The 25941-nt window shown below is 40.5% G+C and overlaps 1 protein-coding gene across 2 annotated transcripts in view; it reads left to right on the forward strand.

Moving 5' to 3' along the window:
- The first annotated feature begins 481 nt into the window (after positions 1-481).
- The window catches only part of tom1l1 (target of myb1 like 1 membrane trafficking protein), a 59332-nt gene continuing 33872 nt past the window's right edge, over positions 482-25941 (forward strand). The window contains exons 1-3 of one of the 2 annotated variants that reach the window (XM_062970985.1): positions 482-785; positions 7229-7313; positions 14121-14199. In XM_062970985.1, coding sequence (XP_062827055.1) covers positions 728-785; positions 7229-7313; positions 14121-14199 — 222 coding nt within the window. In that variant the 5' untranslated portion in view covers positions 482-727. The remainder of the gene's footprint in view (positions 786-7228; positions 7314-14120; positions 14200-25941) is intronic. The other variant, XM_062970986.1, reaches the window with a different exon arrangement.

The raw sequence follows: 25941 nt of genomic DNA on the forward strand, positions 1-25941 counted from the left end.
CCCGTTTATGTTGGATAAGTGAGACTCTACTGTATCTGCGGAAAGTTATTCCCACTTTGGGAAATGGCTAAACATGGGAGATCCCGAGCATCTAGAAACCTATGGGTGCATCTACACTGTGGGATGAAGTTTGAAACACTTCCACTACATTTCTGCCCAATGGATTACTTCTACACCCTTAAGTGATTCCAACAATGAAATGAGCCTGTGGGTTGCTTTTCAAAGTTCTTTGTTATGGGCTGTGTCTCTACATTGTAGGAATCATGCAGTTTGGCACCACTTTAACTGCTATGGCTCATGTAGCTTGGTGAAGCATTAGCATTCCCTGGCAGAGAAGGCTACAGATATTGTACAACTACAACTCCCGGGATTCCCATAGCATTGAGTCCCGGTAGTTCAACTCTATTGATTCCACAGTGTAGATGCATCCTGAGCCGCGTTTGGCTCGGGGAGAAAGAGGAAGTCCCTCCCCTGCCTGGTTAGGGCTGCTGCGCCCCTTCTCTCTCTCTCTATTTCTCCCTCTCTCTTTCTCTCTTGCGTTTTTCTGGGAGGATCCGCGGCGAGGAGCCCCACCTGGAGTCTCCCTCTGGCTCCTCCTCCTTGGATCAGAGACGGAGCCTGGCTCCCAAACGGCAGAGCCCGACTCCAAGGAAGCAGCGGCAGCAGCAGTTCCCGGGCCAAGTCCCTCCGAGGCGGGTTTCCCCTCTTTCCTTTTGGAGAGCAGAACATGGCTTTCGGGAAGAGCCAGAAGGACCCCTTCGGCACCGCCGTGGGACACCTGATCGGTAAGGAAAAGCTTTCCTTCCCCTTTACCAGCCAGAAGGGCACCTACACTGTAGAGTTCATGCAGTTGGTTACACTTGAATTGCTCGGGAAATATGGGAGTTGGGTGAGAGATCCGCACTCTTTGGCAGGGAAGGCTAAGGACTTTGTCAAACACCTCCCGCTATTCCATAACATCAAGCCATGGGCAAAGTATGGTAAAGGTAAAGTTTTCCCTTGACATTAAGTCCAGTCGTGTCTGACTCTGGGGATTGGTGCTCATCTCCATTTCTAAGCAGAAGAGCCGGCGTTGTCTGTAGACACCTCCAAGGTCATGTGGCCGGCATGACTGCATGGAGCGCCGTTACCTTCCCGCCGGAGCGGTACCTATTGATCTACTCACATTGGCATGTTTTCGAACTGCTAGGTTGGCAGAAGCTGGAGCTAACAGCGGGCACTCACTCCGCTCCTCATATTTGAACCTGGGACCTTTCGGTCTGCAAGTTCAGCATCTCAGCACTTTAACACACTGAACCACGGGAGGCAAAGTAAAGTGGGATCCAAACCGCCTTAATTGTACAGTGTAGATCAGGTATGGGCAAACTTCGGCCCTCCGGGTGTTTTGGACTGCAACTTCCACAATTCCTAACAGCCGCTAGGCTGTTAGGAATTGTGGGAGTTGCAGTCCAAAACACCCGGAGGGCCGAAGTTTGCCCATACCTGGTGTAGATGGATCTCGGGAGCGGGTTCAGATTGGTGGGAAGCACAAAGAACTTTGGCTAGCTCCATTCCAGGTTCAGGTTGTCCAGGAAAGAAGCTACTTTCCTTATGATATTTAGAGTCTCACTTATCCAACATAAACAGGCAGGCAGAACGTTGGATAAGTGAATATGTTGGATAATAAGGAGAGATTAAAGAAAAGCCTATTAAACATCAAATTAGGCTATGATTTTACAATTTAATCACCAAAACATCATGTTATACAACAAATTTGACAGAACAAGTAGTTCAATACTCAGTAATGCTACGTAGTAATTACTGTATTTACAAATTTAGCACCAAAATATCACAATGTATTGAAACATTGACTACAAAAACATTGACTACTAAAAGGCAGACTGCGTTGGATAATCCAGAACGTTGGATAATCGAATGTTGGATAAGTGGGAAAGTAGTTCCATGCGCAGTAATGCTATGTAGTATTTACAGTAGAGTCTCATTTATCCAACACTCGCTTATCCAACGTTCTGGATTATCCAACCCATTTTTGTAGTCAATTTGGTGCTAAATTCATAAATACAGTAATTACTATATAGCATTACTGTGTACTGAACTACTTTTTCTGACAAATTTGTTGTCTAACATGATGTTTTGGTGCTTAATTTGTAAAATCATAACTTAATTTGATGTTTAATAGGGTTATCCTTAATTCCTCATTATCCAACATATTCGCTTATCCAACGTTCTGCCGGCCTGTTTATGTTGGATAAGTGAGACTCTACTGTACTGTATTTACAAATTTACCACTAAAATATCACAATGAATTTAAAACACTGACTACAAAAACATTGATTATGAAAAGGCAGACTGCGTTGGATAATCCAGAACGTTGGATAATCGAATGTGGATAAATGGGACTCTGCTGTATATTTATACAGCCTGAAAGACTCACAGAAACCCAGATATTTATATTGTTGATATTTAGATTTATTTATTACTAGCTTAGGTTTGTTTGAAAAGGGCCTTGTTTGTTTTGGGGTGTTGGGTAATACCAGTTTGCTCATATGTCTCAATATTTCTTAAAGGAAAACCCAGTCTTTCCTGTTATTTTCTTATGAATGCTCCCATTAGAAAATACATAAGGATGTGGGTGAACTACAGTTCCCAAAAATCCTGAGTCAATCCTCCCCAAACTCCTCCAGTATTCACGGTTGACTATGTTGAGTCTGTGTGCCAAATTTGGTTCAGGTCCATCATCTGCTGGGTTCAGTGTTCTCTGAATACAGGTGAACTCCCTGATGCCAAGGTCAGTCACTCCTAAATCCTGCCAGTATGCACAGTTGGCTGTGTTGGGTCTGTGTGCCAAGTTTGGTGCAGATTGTCCTTGGCTGGGTTCAGTGCTCTCTGGATGCAGGTGAACTACAACTCTCATATGGCAAGGACAATCACCGCCAAAGCCTGACAGTATTCGTATTTGACCATGTTGGGTCTGTGTGCCAAGTTTGGTCCAGATATGTTATCAGCTGGGTTCAGTGTTCTTTGGATAAGGGTGAACTACAGGGCAATCACCCTGTAGTTTCCCAGGGCAATCACCTCCAAACCCTACCAATATTCACAGCTGGCCATGTTGGGTCTGTGTGCCAAGTGTGGTCCAGATCCATAACCTGCTGGGTTAAGTGTTCTCAATATGGATGAACTATAACTCTCAGCTTTCAAAGTCAATCACCCCCAAAGTCCACCAGTAATCAAAGTTGGCCATGTTGGGTCTGTGTGCCAAGTTTGGTCCAGATCCATCATCGGCTGGGTTCAATGCTCTCTGGATAATGCTGAACTACAACTCCCATATTCAATTTTCTTTGAACCCCGCCAGCATGCACACTTGCCCGTGTTGGGTCTTTGTGCCAAGTTTGGTCAAGATCCCTCCTCTATTGAATTCAGTATTCTCTAATATGTGTGAACTATAAGTCTCTAATGCCAATGTCAATCACCCACAAAGCCTGCCAGTATTGACAGTTGGCCATGTTGGGTCTGTGTGCCAAGTGTGGTCCAGATCTGTCACTTGCTGGCTTCAGTGTTCTCTGAATATGGGTGAGCTATAACTCTGATACCAAAGTTAATCACCCCAAAGTCCACCAGTATGAAAGTTGGCAGTGTTGGGTCTGTGTGCCAAGTTTGGCCCAGATCTATCATTGGTGGGGTTCAGAGGGCTCATGGAATACAGGTGAACTATAACTCCCAGTTAAAAGTCAATTATCTCCAAAGTCCACCAGTATTTCCTCTTGGCCATGTTGAATTTGTGTGCCAACACTCTTTGGAAGAGAAGGCTTAAGACCTTGTTAAACTACAACTCCCATGATTCCATGACATTAAAAACATTAAAGTAGTGTTGTTAAAGTAGTGTCAAACTGCATTTATTCTGCTGTGGTCATGTAGCCCTAGAATTAGAGAATAGGAAGAGGCCATAAGGGCCATCCAGTCCAACCCCATTCAGCCATGCAGGAAAACACAATCAAAGCCCTAACAGATGGCCATCCAGCCACTTCTTAAAAATCTTCAGAGAAGGAGACTTAACCAAGGCAATATTTTTCACTGCCAAACAGCTCTTAACCATCAGGAAGTTCTTCCTAATGTTTAGGTAGAGTTTCTTTTCTTATTTGTTCGAATCCACTGTTCTTCATGACTTCATTTTAAATATTATAATATTTAAACAGGGCTATCATGTCACCTCTTATCTTTCTCTTCACTTCAGCTCCCAACATCCACAACCACAATGCTGTCCCTTGGCTGGGGATGATTATTGACTTGTTAGTTAGTTACTTTCCTCTGGAGTGGTCCAAAAGGCACACTTGGTCTTATTGTTGCCATAGATTAGGATAAGAAAGAGAGTGACTGGCTTAAGGCTCTCACAAGCTACAGCTTGTATCATTTGAATCATCATTCAGTTGAAGCAGTATGAAAGAGAAAACTGCATTAATCTATTTCATTGTCAAAACAAAGGAGTGGAAGAAGTCTTGGGGCACTTGTTGCTGTCAAATTGACTTTGACTTATGGCAACCATGTGAACAGGAAACCTGCAGGATCCTCAGTGATCTAACAACCAACCAAGGCCTTTCAAACTCAGGACTGTGACTTCCTTGATTGAATCAATGTACCTGAATGCAATCACCGCTTTTCCTACTGCCTTCTTCTTTTTTGAGCATTGTCACCTTTCTGGTGAATTATGTCATCCCATGATGCATCCAAAGTGCAACTACAGCTAAACATTTAGTGAGACTTCAGGTTTGATTTGCTTTAGGACCCATTTACTTTTTAGTACTACAAAGTATTTACCAACACCATATTTAAAATAAGTTGATGTTGCTCCTGTCTGTTTCCTTCAATGTCCAGCTTTCACAACCATACATAGAAAACAATACTGTGGCCTTGAATGACCCTGACTTTGGTGTATGTCTTTATACTTGAGGATCGTTGTCAAATTCTTCCAGATCTTCCCTTTATAGTCTTCTTGCGATTTTATGAATACAGTCGATTCTGATTTACGATTGAGCCCAGGTATTGAAAACCTTTAACTATTCTGATGTCTTCATTACCTGCTTTAAAGTTATGGGTCTCATCTGTGGTCATTATTTCGTCTTCTTAACATCAGCGTGCAACCCTTGCTTTGTGCCTTTCTGAAGACTATGCCCTTTTATCATGTACTTCCTCAGATATATTGTAATATAATAATGCTTCAGATTTAATAATAATCGTTGCTATATCTCACTGCCTGGAGAAGCTTTACATGTTCAGCTTCACTTGCCCTGCTTGCATTAGGAGAAAAGCAAACAAATATATGGAATCCTTATATCTAGCTGGGGAAGTCAACACTTCCCATAAGGGACTTTAGTCAGCAGGTGAAGAGCAGCAGAATCTTTTTGGCCACTACCACCAATATTTTTCCCATTCAGGCATTCAAAACAACCAGTATCTGTGCTGCAACAGAGAGCACTGGTGCTTCTAACCTTAAGTTTCTTTTAGGTTCTTCTGGGATGGACTACATTCTCGTTTTTTACCACTCTGCTCAGAAGTGGTCTCCTTTTTTGACAAGAGTGAAGGAACAGCACTTACATTGATCCATGGATAGGTTGATGATGGTGATGATCATGATGGTTTATATTTCACTTTTACCTCTTTGATTGAGATGCAAAGCAGACAGTGATCCAGATTTCTTGGGTTAATTTTCACCCCAAAATTTCTAGACTTATACATGAGTATATAACTGCCCTTTGTGGCGAATTGAGACTGGAGGACATTGCTAATTTCCTGCAGTTATTATCCAGGACACACTTCCTGTCTTCTTGACTCCTTTCTCTCCTAGTTATGTACCTTGATGTGGGACAAGACCATGGGGCTATGTTGTCTGGATTAGCTTTCAGAACAGGTGAAGAGTGCCTTATTAACTTGGGATGGACTGTAGTTACTATGCCTACCACCATACTCAGAAGAAGTATGTATTTTGGAGGCCCCATTATGCTAAATTGGAAGAGCATGATTTAATGTGTCCCTCTTTTGGTTCATTGGTTGTGTTAAGCAACCTGGCAAAGTTTTTTTTAATTGTGTTAGCTGACTGCTTTTATATTGCTTCCCACCCCCTAGCCACCAGACTTGACTGAGCTTGTCACAGTACTACATCTCTTTCCTTTATACTATTTCATCATACAGTTCAAGCTGAGAAAAGATAACTAGCCCAACCATTTAGTTCAGTGGTTCTCATCCTGGGGTCCCCAGATGTTTTTGGCTTTCAACTCCCAGAAATCCTAACAGCTGGTAAACTGGCTGGGATTTCTGGGAGTTGTAGGCCAAAACACCTGGGGACCCACAGGTTGAGAACCATTGAACTAGTGGGTTCCATAGCTCAGGGCTTTCCAAATCCTGACCATTAGATTTCAACGTTAATCCGTTTTTGTCTCCTGGTTTTTAAAAACATTCTCCCTTGTACTATGTTGTCCCAAATGACCAGAGGCAAAAGAAAGCATCTATTAATTTCTCCTTGGGCTCATGCAGAGAAAATTTACTTTAGCACCTGCTAAAATGTTCTTCTGCACACAGTTATGAATAACAATGCAGAAGTCTCTGCTTCTGGCCTCCCTAATGCCAAGTATTCACTTGATTATATCTAACAACCCACTCCTCACACTTAACATTTCCTAGACATTTCATGATGAACGTTCATTGAATACAGTAGAGTCTCACTTATCCAACATAGACTGGCCGGCAGAACGTTGGATAAGCGAATATGTTGGATAATAAGGAGGCATTAAGGAAAAAACATCAAATTAGGTTATGATTTTACAAATGAAGCACCAAAACATCATGTTAGACTACAAATTTGGCAGAAAAAGTAGTTCAATGCGCATTAATGCTATGTAGTAATTACTGTATTTATGAATTTAGCACCAAAATATCACGATATATTGAAAGCATTGACTCCAAAAATGCGTTGGATAATCCAGAACGTTGGATAAGCGAGTGTTGGATAAGTGAGACTCTACTGTACCTCATAAATTGGCCTTCTGCCTTTCTTGCTGTCTAATGGTGACTGTTCCAACTGAGGAAGGACACTTATACCATGTCTCTGGGCAATTTGAAAGATGCTCTCTTAAATTTTAAAAAAGCTCTCCATATCATGCATTTGAAATGAATTGATCAAAGTTATATTGCGCATGGCCATTCTGTTAGCATTCATTAAAATTAATCCTCTCTGCAGAAAAGGCTACATTTGGAGGACTACAGACAGAAGAGTGGGGTCAGTTCATGCATATCTGTGACATCATCAACTCAACAGCACAAGGGTGAGTTTGTTGATTATCTTTAGAAACTTTGTATGGGATTCAGATCTTTCTGTTAAAGTATCACTGCCACCAATGGAGCCCCCTGTGGTGCAATGGGTTAAACCCTTGTGCCTCAGGACTGCTGACTGAGAGGTCAGCAGTTTGAATTCGGGAAGAGCGAGTGAGCTCCCTCTGTCAGCTCCAGCTCCCCATGCAGGGACATGAGAGAAGCCTCCCATAGGATGGTAAAACATCAAAACAGCAGGAGTCTCCTGGGCAATATCCTTGCAGACAGCCAATTCTCTCAGACCAGAAGTTACTTGCAGTATCTTAGGTCACTCTTGACACAGAAAAAACTGCCTCCAACATCAAATGTTTTACCTTGTATTGAGATAAAGATAATTTCCTTGTAATTTTTGTTGACCTATATTGCTTTGCTGTTGGTGCGCATATCTTAAAATTCAGACAGTGGATTTCTAAGCTTGCCATGATGGTCAGGGATTCTGAGATGTACTTTAAAAAGCAGTATTCCAAGTTCATTAGCATTCAGCAAAGCCTAAAAACTCTGGTGAATATTGATCCTGCTAAAATTCAACAGGTCAGAGGTACTTGACATGCTGGCAAATTCATGTTTTCACAACATGTTAGAATTGCTTTCCCTCAGCCCTGAAAATGTAACCTAAACTTGACTGAAAGCAAATAGCTAGTGAAATGTAGTGTTTGCTTATACATTGTAAACATTTTATTTACATGTTCCTTCTAAAGCAGTGGTTCTCAACCCGTGGGTCCCCAGGTGTTTTCTCCAACAACTCCTAGGAATCCCAGACATTTTACCAGCTGCTAGGATTTCTGGGAGTTGAAGGCCAAAACATCTGGGACCCACAGGTTGAGAACCACTGGTTTAAAGGTATAAACTGTAACACCTAGTTTATAAATGGGATAACCAATGTTTTTCACTTGTGCTTTAAGAAGTTGCTCACGATCATGGTGCATGCCCTTCTATCACACACAAACCACAGTTACTCTTCCAGGAGCCATTGGATTCCTTTTTAGCTTCAACATACATGACTAACCCTTTGGAAGCTTTAAAAGAGAAGATGAGAAGCAATCCCAAAGTCTATGTTTTGTAATTTTTAACTGCAAACAGTGTTATGAACTTGGTAGGTTTCTGGCATTTTTATTGGCACAACTAGTAGCAATTTCTTTAATAATAGGTTTGTCACTGAACATTTATTTAAGCAGCATATAAGAGAATTAAAACAGTGATGGAATTCAGGACCTGATATTAAGTGTAATCTTAAACCCACTGGTCAGGAGAAAAGTTCTATTGAAAACAGGGAATTCTTCATTTACATGGGATTTATGGTTTAAACAGACTTGGAAAATCTGGAAAGAGATGGCATTTTCTATATAGAAGCCTAGATGAAGGATACAGGAAAGAAAGTGAGCTTCTTAATTTCCTTTTGGAGATGATATGTATTAATAACATATCTTAGCTTTCCTTTAAAGAGCTCAGGACAGCACATTACTCCGCAATAATCCCGTGAAGGTTTGTGAACTAGGATAGCATAAAAGAGAGTTTAGACATTTGAACCCAAACTACTCTTAGGTTTCACTTGCTATATTGACAGTATCTCTCTGATGTAAAGTAAACAGGCAGTCCCTGGGTTAGAAACAGGAGAAGTTCTGTAGGTTTGTTTTTCAACTTAAGAACTTTTATGTAAGTCGGAAGAGGTACATTTTTAAAGTGTAACTGCAGCAATAACATACCCCTTTTTTAGGTATAGATACCATAGGGAAAGATTGACACACCTATTATGTTTGTTCTGCTGTCTGTGTCCTGTTCAGAAGATTTCCCCTCTCTATCTGTCCGTGTGAGAACTGGATTTTGAAAAAATTGGTTTGTTGTGGAAACAAGTATTGGTGATACAGCTTCAGTGGAGATATCCTTTTCCCATGATAACTCTTATAGGAGTGAATTTCTCTTCCTCACACTTCCTATTGTCCCATCCCTGGTTGTAACTAGAAGTCAGATATAAGTCAGATGTTTGTAACTCAAGGATTTCATGTATAGGGGCTATAGCAAAAATGTCCTACTTCAAATGGTTCATTAGCAAACAAGAATGATATTGGTTCAGTATCTGATCAGGAGTCCCTGGTGGCACAATGTACGAAACCCTTGTGCCAGCAGACTGCTGACTTGAAGGTTGGGTTGCTGACCTAAATCCAACCTGAAGGCTGCTGGCTTGAATCCAACCCAGGGAGAGTGCGGATCAGCTCCCTCTGTCAGCTCCAGCTCCTGCAGGGACATGAGAGAAGCCTCTCACAAGGATGGTAAAACATCAAACATCTGGGCATCCCCTGGGCAACGTCCTTGCAGACGGCCAATTCTTTCACACCAGAAGCGACTTGCAGTTTCTCAAGTCGCTCCTGACACAAAAAAAATATCTGATCACAAATGCATTTTGAGATGATTGGAGAACTTCATTGAGAAATTAAGAACTGAAATTAGCACTGATTTACATGGAGTTTTAGAATATTCCAGAAATAGCATTTATAATGGTAGGTAAAGCAGAGGCACTCTCCTTCCCCTTTTTTCTCTCTGCTGGATCACTCCTAGATTCCAGTGGTCAGGCTTTTCGGGTCAGAGGTGCAGGTACAGTATCTTACCTGCATATCACTTCTGTGTAAGAATGCTTGTACAGTTGGCCCTCTGTATTGATAGATCCACAGATTGAAAATATTTTTGAAAATATTTTTCCAAAATGCAAACCTTGATTTTCTATTTTGTATCAAGGGTACAATTTTAGTATGTGATTGTATTTAATGGGACATGAGCATCCATAGGTTCTGATATTCACAGGACCAAACCCTTGCGGATACCAAGGGCCTACTGTATTCCACAAAACTCACTATAAGTGAATTAGAGGCTCCTTTTACACATACAGTAGAGTCTCACTTATCCAACACTGGCTTATCCAACATTCTGGATTATCCAATGCATTTTTGTAGTCAATGTTTACAATATATCGTGATATTTTGGTGCTAAATTCGTAAATACAGTAATTACTACATAACATTACTGTGTATTGAACTACTTTTTCTGTCAAATTTGTTGTATAACATGAGGTTTTGGTGCTTAATTTGTAAAATCATAACCTAATTTGATGTTTAGTAGGCTTTTCCTTAATCTCTCCTTATTATCCAACCTATTTGCTTATCCAACATTCTGCCAGCCCGTTTACGTTGGATAAGCGAGACTCTACTGTATGTACATAGTGGGAGGCAACTTCATATTGTCTGTACTATGGCAGAAGAGAATGTATGTGTTCATGTCATATGGTTCCAATGAAGTGGAAATACTCACCCCCAAGTGAGATAGAGGATTGTAGGTTAAGAAAACAAAATGATAAGTTTTACTTGTGTGTTGATTTGCAAAGACAAAATTTAGGACATCCTGACATTGTGTGCCTGTTTGCTGAAAGTAAATCCCATCCTGTTTAACAGAACCTGATCTTAAGGAAGTGTACGTAAGATTGCAACATTTTATTTAGTGCATGTACACTCTGCCCTTTGGTGGAAAATTCTAAAAGCCTTAGAAAAGTCCTACAAGTCTCACAGAATGTCTGTAAGAAGTTAGGGCTCCTTGGCCTATGACAGCGAGTGGGAATTGCCATCTATCCCTCTCCTAATTCAAACTATGCCCCTGTTGCTAGGCTCCTCTACAGTTTTTCTGAAACGGAAGTGATAGCCACTTAGCCAGTGGAGCCATGCCAAGCACACTGCTGTTTTCTCAGTAAGTGATAAAATGCCTGCCTGCTGGAACAACTGAATTACATAGCCGAAGGCTGGTAACTTTGCAGTGAAATGGCTGTGATCTTGTATGTTCCTTGATCCCTAACATTTAATTTAGATGGGCAACAAAGATATACCCCATTAAGCAAAGAGTCATTGGTGCCAGCTGGCTCACATCACATTGTAAACCAAAAGATCTCCGCTTAAAAAAGACACCTCAGCCCTTGTTTGGAAGGAGTCCTTATTTGATGGGTTTTTTTCTTTCTTTTGTATGTCATGAAAATGAGATTGTTGCCCATGCCAGTCTCCCGGCCCAAGTCACTGCCACTATGTCTTCCCTCACTTCCATCCATCTCTCATCTTTGTACATGAATGTTTAGATTCTTCACATTGCAGTTAAATTGTACCTTTGCTTTATGACTGATATGTAGACTGATCGCATTCATGCCCCACTCTACAGGTATCACAAACTCATTGACATAAAGGTTGGGAGAGCCCACAGTCTATCTAGTCCACCCTCTAACATGCAGAAATGCACAGCTAAGGTACTCCTAAAAGATACTCACCCAACTTCTGTTTAAAGATCTCCAAATGGTCCACTAAGCAAGGCTTTGAATAGAGCTTTCTCCAGTCTAGTTGAAGGGTTCTTATAAATTAAAAAGTGTTTCCTAAATTTTGGTGCCTTTTAAATGCAAGACAGGTGCTGCTTTTAAATTTATCATCTAAAATACATGAGACAAAGAGAACAAAGCAATGTGAAAGCCAAAGGAAAGCAAGAAAACTCTAGTATAAATGCCATAAAGTTGGTAGAGTGGCTTTTTCTCCCCCAGCTTCTGAAGAATACTTTCAAATATTATATCTCTTGAGTACCACATGCTGTTCCCCAGCTTGTGGGTTTCCTGGAAGCCTATGAATAGTTGCTATTAGGGAGAAGCAAGAGTGCTGGACTAATGACTAGGAGTGCAAGCCACAATCTAGCTGTCTGACTTAACGTTTCTAATAGTTAAAAAAAAAAGAATTTAAAACATGGTCATTTTTAATGCTAAAAAAGATATATATGTAGAATATGCACTCCACTGTAACATTCTCAAAACGAGGAACCATGTTTTCGTCTTGCTTCTGCCACACCTTATATATGAATATATAAATAAATGAAAGGTCTATGTGCAAGGCCATCCACCCTCCCACCCCCATATTGCACCCATCTAAGAGGTGGAGTACAGTTGTTTATCATCAACCATGCAGAAAGATTACATAGATTGTTTTGTAGCATCCTGTAATTAGATTGGAAGAAATCCAGGCTGTTGTTCTGCTAACACCCCTAACCTTGCATAATTTGCCACAGCATTTTGGGTAGGGTAATGCGATGTTATTAGCATCTGGCCCCAGTGAATTGGAAAAACAATTTGGGCTCCTCTTTTAAATCAACTTAATCTGATGCAGGCATGAAGACAGAGATTGATTGATGGGCCATGTCATGGGGTATTTAAATATGAAGTATTGTTATTGTTGAATTTCCTTACAAAGGGAGGCCATTGCATGAAGTAGAGAGCAAAAGAAAAGAAGGCTATGGAGGAAATTCTGTTGAGTGTGAAAGTTCTTATACTATTATACAGATTTATTTACAATAAGCCATCAGTCACAAGCAACAATAATGTATTTAGTCTATTATGGCTCATGTGCTTCCCAGTTCGAATGTTCAGTCACAGTAGCCCGGATTTTGTGTGATACGGGTTATGTGACAGGGATGTTTACTAGTGATGTGTGCAGTATTTGTTTCATCTGTTTCATTCGTCTGTTCGTTTAGTATTGTCCATTCGGATGCACGAAACAAAAGATGCCATTTTCAGATGAAACAAAAGGCGACACGAAAGACAAAGCTGCATGGTCACTGTGCTTGTTTTCGTTTTCCTTTCGTTTTCGGCTGTGTAACAATAAGCAGGTACTGACAGAGGGCTGCTTTCCCATTAAAGCTGATGTGTGCCAATGGGTGTTAATATTATCAATAACAATAGTAATCTAGGGAAGACCCAACTATTTAAAAAGTTGGTGGGCTAAAAGGGGTCAAAATGCCCTCCACATGTGGCGATTTTCACCCCCCCCCCCCAGCCCAAAAACTGAGAGGGGGGTTGAGCCTCAGAAGCCCTCCCATTGCCGCTAATGGTCTGAAAATGTTCGTTTTTTCGTAAGCGAGATGAAAATTATTTTCGTACAGGCGCTCCACATTCAGAAATGAGGTCAAATACAAAACTGATCCAAAATTAATGAAACTAAACAAAATGAACAGCGATTCCATGCAAATGCACACCACTAATGTTCACATATGAAGAGACTGAATTATTGAAGATTGCAGGGGCAGAAGAGTAATTAAGAGCTGAGTAATTATGAGCTCTCCTCAATATTTCTCTGAACACACCCTTTTCCTTCTTTGCCTTTCATGCCTGTAGGGTGGAATACAGGACCTGTTGCCCTCCAGATGTTGCAGAATTGTAGTACTGGCAGGTCTGATGGAAGACCAAATCCAACATCTAGAGCAGTGATTCTCAACCTGTAGATCGCCAGATGTTTTGGCCTTCAATTCCCAAAAATCTAACAGCTGGTAAACAGGCTGGGATTTCAGAGAGTTGTAGGCCAAAACACATGGGGACCCACAGGTTGAGAACCACTGCTCTAGAGGACCATAAACTCTCCCTCCCAGTTTGGTGGAGTAACACACTTCGTAAGGGGCACTATTCAGTTGAGAGTGAAAGCTGCCCACCACTCCTGGATTGTGTGTGACACTGTCCACCAGCTGTACACATCTATGGAATAGACCCTATGAAAACTCTCTGCACATGACTTAACCATCATCAAAACACCCATTGCATGACCAGCACAGCAGAATGCACTAGCCCTCACCTATATTTGATTTTCCAACCTGAGACTATTCTTCCAGCATGAAATAAGCACAGCATCCACTTCTGTATCCCTGATTAACAAGCCAAATCCTTGTTCACTCAACAATATTTTCTCTGGTTATGTTTATTACAACAGGCCAAAGGATGCCATCAGAGCTTTAAGGAAAAAGCTGTCCAAAAACTGCAATCATGTTGAGATCCGTCTTACCCTGTCGGTAAGTACAATACTCTTGCCTCTTATAATGAGATTGTGCCGTGCTGGTGCCTAGGATTTGCCTTTGTTGCTCTAGGCAGGTCTTATATGAGCAGAAATGTCTCTAGCATTTTTCTGACATAACAGAGATGACTTTTATGGGGCTGAGACTGCCTTTTCTGAGCCATACCTAGGGAAATGCCATCTGGATCTTTGCTACTCTGAAAGACAGGTGAAGGCTGTTTTTCTTAGTGGGAATAGCCCAAGTTTTTTTTTTAATCGTGTCAGAAGCTAACATACTGCAAGTCACTTCTGGTGTGAGAGGATCGGCCATCTACAAAGACGTTGCCCAGGGGACGCCTGGATGTGTTACCATCCTGCTGGGATACTTCACTTGTGTCCCCGCAAGGGAAGCTAGGGCTGACTTATGGGAGCTCACCCCGTCTCGTGGATTCGGGCCTCCAACCTTCAGGTCAGCAGTTCAGCCGGCAAAGGGGTTTAACCCATTGTGCCACCGCAGCCCAAGTATTATCCATAGATTTCTGCTTTCTATCTGTCAGGGCAGGCAGGAAATGCTGAACCCAAAAAGTGATAAAATAAGGGATTTTCACTATACAGGTATACAAAATGTCAGATGAATCTCCTTTTTATAAATGCCTTTTCTGCCCATCCTGTTCCCACATTTTCCGGTTTATCTGTTGTCCTGCTGGAAAGTTTTTTAGCTACCTTGACTCTGGAAGGATGGTGAAAAAGGTTGGAATAACACATACTTTCAATGTGAGGTTGTGGCAGTGTAGTTGCAGTAAGCAATGCAATCACAAAGCTTAAGGTTGTCCTTGAATACATTTTGGACAGTCTTCAAGTGAGTTTTAAAAAAGGTCAAAACATTTTGTTTCCTTCTTCCAGGCTTTCCTGATTTGTTTGTTTCATGTGCATATTGGTAGTTTTGAGCGAACCACTTGCTGAAACTTGAACTGCTCTTCCTTTTTGTGGTATAGGAACCTGTCCCTATTCAATCTGTGTTGCTCTTGTCTGTGGTACCACATTGTCTGGTAAAGAATTAAAGCCCAGAAACACACCTATTTTGTTAACTGTTATAGACCTGTACCATACTGTTGGGAGGCAAAACAGTTTGCTTTCAGCTTTTCATTTAGATACTGTCAGAAATTACTGTACATTTGTCATTAATTCTAGGAAATGAGTGATTCATTACTGCAAACTGGGTGTGGCAGTTTGGAGTCCTAGACGGATATTCGGAATCAATACCTTTCAAATTACACATTGGCTGTAGAAGGAGCAATGTCTTCTGAATGACATGAAAAATGCTTATTTTTTTTACTACTGTGGCATTGACATAACCTATAATGTGGCATTTGGCTTCCTTCTTAGAAAATTGCCTCTCCTTCTCCCTTTCCAAGTTAAGCACAGAGGGTTAAAAACTAGCTTGGAAGGAAAATAGTGATATCATATTTAAGGCATTGTTGCTTTACCACAGACATTTTCTTTCTTAATGCTCCACAGACTTCCGCAATAGCAGTTCATGCCAAGATGTGGTATTAACTCTAGTATTATTCTTAAGAAAAGATTTCAGTTGGGACAAATATTCTTCATTGTGCACATACACATTGACAACTCCGAATCAAATGCAATTAAATATTTGGTCTTATATCTATTCCTACAAATGGGAGTGAGAAGTGGGGGTTAGGTTGTATTCAGTGAGCCTTACGTCTGCATAAGCACTCATAGGACATTGCTTTAAAATCTGGAATGTACAGTGGAAGAAAAAGTCTTAATTAAATCATTTCTAGCATATCTTTCTTATGGCAAGAAGTGACTCACTAGAAAAGACACAAAATGCTTTGAAAAGTGAAAGGCTGTAGAAAAAAGAAAAAGGCCCATATTACAGATTTAATCAGGGAAGCCAGTCTGGGTTTTGCAAGACCTGAGCAGGATAGTTGATAACAGGGTGACTTGCAGATCTCTCATTTGTGTGATTGTCATAAGCTGACTTGACAGCAAGCAACAGTGTGTCCTGTCTTTTTACTAAATTGAAGGAGGCAAAATTAGAATTTCTAGACAGTAATTTTGGGGACTGGACTTTCTCAGCCAATGTATCTAGGACTTCTAGTCTCCTGAGTTCTGGACAAAATGGGGAAAAGACAATGCTGTATTGTATTAGGTAAAGGTAAAGGGTTTTCCCTGACATTAAGTCTCGTCGTGTCCAACTCTGGGGGTTGGTGTTCATCTCCATTTCTAAGATGAAGAGTTAGCATTGTCCTTAGATACTTCCAAGGTCATGTGGCCAGCATGACTGCATGGAGCGCCGTTACCTTCCCACCAGAGCGATACCTATTGATCTACTCCATTTGCATGTTTTCAAACTGCTAAGTTGGCAGACGCTGGAGCTAACAGCAGGAGCTCACCCTGCTCCCTGGATTCGAATTCACTGTCTTTTCTGTCAGCAAGTTTATCAGCTCAGCGGTTTAACCCACTGCACCACCAGGGTCACCACCATACTGTACTGGGAAATGTTACATTCATATCTTATTAGTTCAAGAAAGCATGAAAATACTATTGTTGATTTTCATCAGCCAGTGTTAACATGCTGGGTGCAGGCTTCACATTTATGTGGATCTCTTTGTCTGGCTCGATCAGTGGTTCTCAACCTGTGGATCCCCAGTTATTTTGGCCTGCAACTCCCAGAAATCCCAGTCAGTTTACCAGCTGTTAGGATTTCTGGGAGTTGAAGGCCAAAACATCTGGGGATCCATAGATTGAGAACCACTGGGCTGGATGCTCAAGTGAAACTTAAAAAAGAAAGAAAGAAAATATGTTTCCAAAACAAGGTCATTATATTCTTCTAGCTGTAATCATATCTGTAGTCCCATGTTGAAGAAAAACAAGTTAGGGCAGAGATGTAATTAGATTGGGATTAAACCAAGGCTTCATAAATGTGACCGTGCAGAATATTGTTTGCTGCTATTGTGTTCACCCCAGTTTTTTCTCTTAAAGGACAGCTCAAGAGCAGGGATTGTTTTACCTTTTTTGAAAAAGCAGAAAGAAAATGATTGGTAAAATATAATGCTCATCCCTGACCTGCTCCTAAAGACTAAGGGACTTTCCAGATAAAACTTTTGGAGCACAAGGTAAAGGAACCCACAGAGAGTAATACTGGGTAAGATCACAGAAGATTGGGTGAAGGATTTCAAACATAGAGCCCTCTGTTAACTAGTATAACAGGACTATGGATTGGATAGCTGTATGGAACAAGTGGTGTGGAAAGAATGCCTAGAGGACAATTGTTTTCTTTTCAAATTTAAGAATTAAAATTGTTTCTTGAAACTGATGGTTTTTATGATAAGCTAAAAAGGGAATGTCATTACAAAATTGGTCATTAACTCGTGTCATCTAGCGTGATGTCCAGGAAGTTGCGATACTTAGCATACAGCTTATAAAGGATTAGCTAAATATTTTGGACTGTAAGACAATTGGTAGATGCAAGAGGATGGTGGCAATTTGCAAGCCGCCTGCCTGTGGACAAATAATAGAAGATGTCTGTTGCTATCAGTGTTGATCATGAACTCCTGGACTTTAAAAGAGAATGTTTGATTAAGATCATTGGTTCCTCAACCTGTGGGTCCCAAGATGTTTTGGCTTTCAACTCCCAGAAATCCTAACAGCTGGTAAACTGGCTGGGATTTCTGGGAGTTGTAGGCCAAAACACCTGGGGACTCACAGGTTGTGAACCACTGGTTTAGATAGACTTTTGTCCTCCTAACCCAGTATGTCTCAAGCTAACCAATGAGCAGGACTACTAGTGGTTTCCCCCCGGTATATCACAAGCTGTGCCCATTGGCTATAGTTGTTTCATTCTTTTCTGGAATCATGGCAGGAACCAGCAAGCAATGGCATATAAAGCAGGACTGCACAACTTGCGACCCTCCAGCTGCCTTGGTCTCCAGCTCCCAGAATTCCTGGCCATTGAACAAGCTGGCCAGGGTTTCTGGGAGGTGGAGGTCAAAACAGCTGGAGGGGTACAGGTTGTGCAGGCCTGTCGTAGAGACTGTCACCAGTCCACAGACCATGACTTCTGTGTATCAGTACTCACGTATTATTCCAAAGCTCTAACATAGGGCAGTGCTATCAAATTTGGGTTGGAATTTTGAGTGTATTGTGGGCTGGGCACTGAATTGACTAAATTTGGTCTTCTAGATGTTTGGAGAGTACAACTCCAAACAACTGTCGGGATTAGCTGTGTTATCAAGAACTGATAGGAGTTAAAGCAGGGGTCCCCAAACTAAGGCCCGGGGGCCGGATGCGGCCCTCCAAGGTCATTTACCTGGCCCTCGCCCTCAGTTTTATAATATAATATATTGTATATACATATAATATTGATAATAATATTATAATGTAATACAATATAACACTAATAGTATTACCATATAATAATATTAATTATATATTCTATATTACATATAATATTACTAATAATATTACAGTATAGTGGTATAGTTCAATATAGTAATATATAATGCTAATATTGTGCTATGCTAATAATATAATATATTGTATGTACATATAATTTGTAAGCCACTCTGAGTCCCCTTCGGGGTGAGAAGGGTGTGATACAAATGTAGTAAATTAATGCAGTAAATAAATAAATAATAAATAAATACATTTTAGGCTTAGGCTCGCCCAAAGTCTCAAATGACTTGAAGGCACACAACAACAACAACAACAATCCTAATTAACTTGACTATCTCATTGGCCAGAAGCAGGAGCACACTTCCCATTGAAATCCTGATAAATGTATGTTGGTTAAAATTGTTTTTATTTTTAAATATTGCATTGTTCTTTCGTTGTTCTTGTTGTTGTTGTTTTTGCACTACAAATAAGACATGTGCAGTGTGCATCGGAATTTGTTTGTATTTTTTTTTTTCAAATGATAATCTGGCCCCGCAACAGTCTGAAGGATTGTGGACCGGCCCTCGGCTTAAAAAGTTTGAGGACCCCTGAGTTAAAGTCTATCAACATCCTAGTCTTGATTTAAATGTATGCGATTCCATCTGTCCTTGTTTTGTTTATCACTGGCATATCAGTAGATAGTGGCAAAGCTGACTTGACAGTTCTTTAATTGCATACAGTCACCCCACTGATCATAGCTTTATGCATCTGTATGGAATTTGTGCTATTTGTTTTTCAGTAGTATTGTTACACTAAGCTAGGAAGTAATTAGGGTGAACAGGTGATTGGCAACATTGTGTTGTGAGTTCACCTACACAAATATGAAATATTCAAGGTTTGGATGCTGCTTAAGATTTGGATCAGTTTTTCCAGAAGTAGTAGTAGTTGTTATTGCTTTGTACCTTCAAATCTTTTCTGACTTGCAGAAACCCTAATAGGATGAACTTATCATGGGGTTTCTCTATTAGTGAGCATTCTTGTCCTCTTCTAAAGGTAAAGGTAAAGGTAAAGGTTTTCCCCTGACGTTAAGTCCAGTCGTGACCGACTCTGAGAGTTGATGCTCATCTCCATTTCTAAGCCGAAGAGCCAGCGTTGTCCATAGACACCTCCAAGGTCATGTTGCTGGTATGACTGCATGGAGCGCCGTTACCTTCCCGCCAGAGCGGTACCTATTGATCTACTCACATTTGCATGTTTTCGAACTGCTAGGTTGGCAGAAGCTGGGGCTAACAGCGGGTGCTCATTCTGCTCCCGGGATTTGACTCTGGGACCTTTTGGTCCGCAAGTTCAGCAGCTCAGCGCTTTAACACACTGTGCCACCAAGGGCCCCTTCTATTATTTATTTATTTGCCACAGTTGTACCCCCTCTCTTCTCAACCCTGCACATAAGCAAATCTGCTTCACATATCAGCAACAATTTGATACCTTAAAAACATACAATTGATAAAAGCATATTAAAACAAGAATTAAAACAAATAAAAATAGTTATTCTCCAAAAGCTTGGTTCCATAGCCATGTTTTAACTTTCTTCCTGAAAGCTAAAAGGGAAGGGGCTGATCAAATGTCTCTAGGGAGGGAGTTCCATAGCCGAGGGGCCACCACGGAGAAGGCCCTGTCTCTCATCCTCACCAGCCGCACCTGCGAAGGAGGTGGGACCGAGAGCAGGGCCTTCCCAGATCTTAATCTATGCGGTGGTTCATAGAGAGAGATACATTCGGACAGGTAAGCTGGGTCAGAACCATTTAGGCTTTATAGGCCAAAGCCAGCACTTTCAGTTGTTCTCAGTAGCAGACTGGCAGTCAGTGGAGCTGACGTAACAAGGGAGTTGTATGCTACTTGCCCCGGTGAGTAACCTGGCTTCCGGCCATTAGACCATTTGGAGCTTCCGAACAGTCTTCAACCTCACATTGAGCGTGTTGCAGTAATGTTTGGGATGTAACAAGAGTGTGGACTACTGTGGCCAAGTGAGACTTCCCAAGGTATGGGCGCAACTGGCGCACAAGTTTTAATTGTGCGAAAGCTCCCCTGGCCACCGCTAAGACCTGGGGTTCAGGCTCAGCAATGAATCCACGAGAACTCCTAAGCTGCAAACCTGTGACTTCAGGGGGGTGTAACCTCATCCAGCACAGGCTGTAACCCTATGCTCTTTTGGCCTTACGACTGGCCAGGAGTACCTGTGAACTTCTGTGAACTACAAGCGCTGTAATGTTTTTTATCAACATTGGCAGATACGTTCTCAGTCTGCTGAAGAGACACACATCATCTGTAACTTGGCAAGCACTGAGATCTTATTTTCATCTGATGATAAAAGTATGGGTAATTTCTGTTCAACAATTTTTGTTCGTTGATTGCTGATGTCTCCAGATAGTGGGGGATGCTACAAGACTATGGACTTTGCCATCAGGGCAGTCGGAGGGGGGGGGGTCACAAGCAATGGTGGTCATTGGGTTAAGCCCTCCATTTGTCATTGGACGACAGCCCTCACAATTCCCAACCATTAACCATAACATCTAGTGTTGTGGAGTCCAATAACATCTGAAACGCTCAAGGTTTTTTCTGTTTAATTCAATTATTCATCATTCTGTATATCCTGAAAGGCTTACAGATAAAAATGCTATCAATTTATCTATAAGACAGACAAGATCAGGAAGGCTAATTCTATTCCAAATGCTAGAATTCATGTTCTTACTCACACACCCATGGAGCATCAAGTAGACATATATACAGGATGTGTCTGTTTGCTCTCTGGGACTGTAGAAGATTTGTTGTGTCTTCTCTATTTGAGTTGCCTCTTCAAATCATATGTTGTTGGATTGCAACTCTTGAGTATTTCTTAGTATTGGCTATGCTGAATATGACTGATGGGAATTGCAATTCAGCAACGTCTAGAGGTTTGCATGCTTTATACGTGTAATTTCAGACAGTGCTGATCTTAGTTGATTTCATGATATGTGCATGAAATTGTTCATCGTGTGTTCTGTGTTACTTCCAATAGTATGTTGGGCAAGATTATTATTGGCAGTGGTGAATAGATTTGTACTCGTCTTCAGGCATCCGTGAGGTTGCTCTTCCATTACTCCCTGGTTTAGGGATCCAACTAAGATTTCCCTGAATATATCAAGCACACTTCTTCAGTGTCCCACCCTCTTATTCTTAGTAACTCTGAGTCACAATTCCATATTTTTTAAGCACTTAGTTAATATACATGTTTGCATAGCAGAAACCTGTTCCTGCTTCCGCCTGGCACAGTGCCTCTATTCCTAGTTGGCCTTTGCTCTGTTTACCTTTCCTGTGTGCTTCTATTAATCAGAGGACCTTTGATAGTTGGTCTCAGTGACTTCAGGTGTTTATATCAAAGAACTGATAATGTCAATGAAACTACGGGTTCTCCATTGTGCAATGTTTAGGGAAGGATAGGCACCATATATAGTTTCCTATTATAGGAATTGTGGGGCTTGATAACAGAACACACATACTGGCTTCTGTTAGATAATGGCAGAGAATAAAAGCATCTTGCCTAAAACAATTAGAAGATTTGGGTTATTGTATGTTTTCCGGGCTGTACAGCCATGTTCCAGAAGTATTCTCTCCTGACGTTTCGCCCACATCTATGGCAGGCATCCTCAGAGGTTGTGAGGTATGGAGAAACTAAGCAAGGAAGGTTTATATATCTGTGGAAGATTTCCTTCTTTTGCCCTACTTATCTCTGAAGGGTAAAGAGTCAAAACTAGGGTACAGGATATGATTTTGTATTTACCCTGTCTAGAATTGAGGAAAATAGTATGCCTAGGTGAATGAGTCAAGAGGATACACTATGGGAAGCCCAAAAAGAAGATATAAAGTTGCTGAAGGATAATTAGAAACCAATGAAAAAGCAGAAGTCTTTACTTGTTGATTTCAGGTTGCCGAAAGAGTGTTCCAGACTGACCTAGATAGTCTTCCAACTGTCCTGATTTGGCAGGGACAGTCCCAATTAATCCTGTGTAGTCTCACTTTTCACCTACTTTTAAAATATCTCCTAGTTTTTTCCTCCTTCTCTTTTTGTCCTCAGATTACTGCAGTTGCTGAAAACAAAGTTCAAACTGCAAAAGTAGTAATTGTGCAATAATTTAAAAGGAAACATGTACTTTGGGCCCTCGACATCTGCTGTAGTTTGCTTCCAGGCTTTTGTGGATATCAAAATCCATGCATCTGCAGTGGTGTATATCCACAGATTATAAAAAATGGAAAACAACTCAAACATGTGCAATAAACAACTCAAACATTTTGAATGTGATTTTCCTGCTTCTTGACAGGGGGTTGGAATGGATGGCCCACAAGGTCTCTTTCATCTGATTCTATGATTCAAGCATGAGCATGAGGATCCGTCAAATGGCAGGAGGGTACAGCAGGGAATACTTACATATCAGTATGTGACAAAACTCATGATTTTTGGGGGGGAATCCCCCCCCCAAGTATGTTTGAGCCATGATTAGGTGAATCTATGATACTAGACTTGTAAGAAGACTTGTAATTAGATAGATTGCTTCCACTCTAACTTCTTAGATATGGTCTTCATTATTTTCTGTGAGCAAGCAGTTGAAGACTGGTATATGGCATAGGTTCTGTATCTCAAAAAATATAGCTGATAGGGGAAAACTGGTGCCATTTTAGGAATTAGCAGGTCATATATACCAAAAAACATTTGAGGCACCAAAATGTGTGTTGTCCAGTGAATTGACCTGTCAATCCGAAAATGCTAAAGGTGGATTTTGCAACTGAAGAATTTTTTTGAAAGACTGGAAATCATTTAAGGACTTTTTGGTTATTAAAAAAATCTAACAATTCAATAATCTGTGGTGATGTTTACTAGTCATCCTAGTACGGTTATTTAGTTGGATCTGTAGTAATGGAATACTCCCTGCCACTCTTTATTACAGTTTGAATATGCGGAGTCAGAACCTGCTTGTGTTTCAATCAGTTTGTGTTAAATGTTTTATTTAATTAGTGTTCAGTATTTTAGTTTAGTATTTCAATATTGTATTGTTGTAGTTTTAGTCATGCAATCAGCCCACTTCTTCCACAGCTTCCATTCCCAGAGATTCAGCTTGAAAGTATTCCAAAAAGAAAGAAAGAAAGAAAGAGAGGGAGAGAGAGAGAGAAAGAGAAAGAAAGAAAGAAAGAAAGAAAGAAAGAAAGAAAGAAAGAAAGAAAGATAGATTTAATTCCAATGATTTTTGCCATTTTATACTAAGTCACTGTGACATTTGAGCATGGACAGAACTGGTATCAATTGGGTTCATGGAACCAAACCTATCGAATGCCAAATATATATTGTTTTCTCTCTCTTTTATTTTAATTTCTCTCCCCGATGCACACATACATGCACACACGTTTTCTCTTTTTCTGAATGTATATTACTTTTATTGTGAATGAGATCATTTGTGTTTAAATTGAAGGAGAGCTTTTACCTCCCTGTTTGTTTACAAACCTAGAAGCAATTTGCTAGCTAGTGTTGTGCAGGAAAGCAGATGCTGGATTTTAGACCCTGGGCCTGATCCAGTCTCTTGCTTTCTGCATCTTTCAGACTTCAGATCCCATTAACCTACACAAGGAAAGCTATTCATCAGGAATACTGGGAAATGTATTTCCAAATAGACACCTGGAGGATATCAGGTAGAGGAAAACTGCTCTGAAGCAACAGACGTCTTATATGTCATATAAAGCTCCATGTGATCATGGAGTACTGTGTGTATGTAATTATTCTTAATTGCAACAAGCAAAAATACCTGTTTTGGAAGCTTTGGCAAACTCAGTCCCCTTGTTTTATAAAAAGTCATGTTCCTTGTATTTGTTCGGTTTATTTATCCTTTGGTACATAGGAGCATGGCTTTATGCACACAGGTTTATAGCATTTTCTTCTAAGCTGGCTTTGTTTACAGAGTCAGCACTTCAGATTTTGACCCTGTTCCGTCTTTCTTTTAGCAATACAGTATAGGTGACACATTTATAACACTTCATACCATGGAAAATATTTCATATAAAGTAAGAAGAAATATGTCATTTTAGGCAGGCAGCCAAGCTGGTTGCTTGGTAGTTAACCTGTTTTAGTATACTAGACTCTGGGTGTGTCAAAGCTGTTTTCATGGTAGGTTGCTGGGTAAATAAAACCAATTGAAAGGCCTAGGTGCTCCGGGTCTTCACAAAGGATATCTGTGGGAGTTGAGTGTCTGCCCACACAAATCACAGATCAAGATCTCAGTACTGGAAGAATTATAACTTTCCCATGAAAGATTGTACAGTCTTCATAATTAGTGGGTAGACTAAGCAGAATTACCAGGAATCCTGTTTGGGAACAGAGATGGGGTTACAAATGAATGCTTTGTAAAAGCAGCATATTCATTCCACTCTAGGTTGCTGCAGGTAAGGGAGGGAGTAAAATATCCATCAATTAGACCCGCTTACCCTCTTTAACGAGTGATATTTGACAGAATGCAGGTATGCTCTATTTATTTTTTAGACTGGTCTTGATGGGATAGAAGTTGCTGAGTTCTTTTAACTTCACCCAGTTCGCCAGCTCACTGATGCATGTACTTACATGCATACATGTAAATAATAATAATAATAATAATAATAATAATAATAATAATAACAACAACAACAACAACAACTTTATTTGTATTCCACCCTTTCTCCCCAGGGGAGATTCCAACATACAATAGCAAACATTCAATGCAAGCAAGCATCAACATAAAATCCCAGAAAGACCCCACATATGAAAACAACATTAAAACCTTATATCAAATTAAACCTAACACCAATAATTTAAACCTAACATTAATAAATTAAACCGAATGTAGTCAAACAGAAATATATAATGACTTAAACATCCACATTAATCTACAGAGCCAACTAGAGCTCACAAAGTTGTATGGGTTAGTTGTGTGGCCAACAAGTGTGAATGAAAAATGAGTGTATTAAGTTAGGATAGAACTGAAGGCTTCTTGACATCAGTTCACATAAGAGCAAGTGTAACAGATGATGAGATAATTTCTGTTCAACAAGATTTAGAGGATTGTCCATTTATCATCCCTGCTTTACTGAAGCATTCAAAGATATAATGACCCCACGGTCGTCCAGCAGTTGTTTACCACTTCATGAACTATACGTATTGATTTTCTACTTACCTCTGTTTTGGTGCATAATGACTTTTATACTTAAACTCAGTATGAAGTGTGACAACTACATAGGTTGAAAACAACCTATGCCCACTTATGGAGTAATGGCAAGGTGTAAACCTATTCAGTGTATGAGTTCAGGA

Source organism: Anolis carolinensis, chromosome 2 (assembly GCF_035594765.1).
Source record: "Anolis carolinensis isolate JA03-04 chromosome 2, rAnoCar3.1.pri, whole genome shotgun sequence".
Lineage (NCBI taxonomy): Eukaryota > Metazoa > Chordata > Lepidosauria > Squamata > Dactyloidae > Anolis > Anolis carolinensis.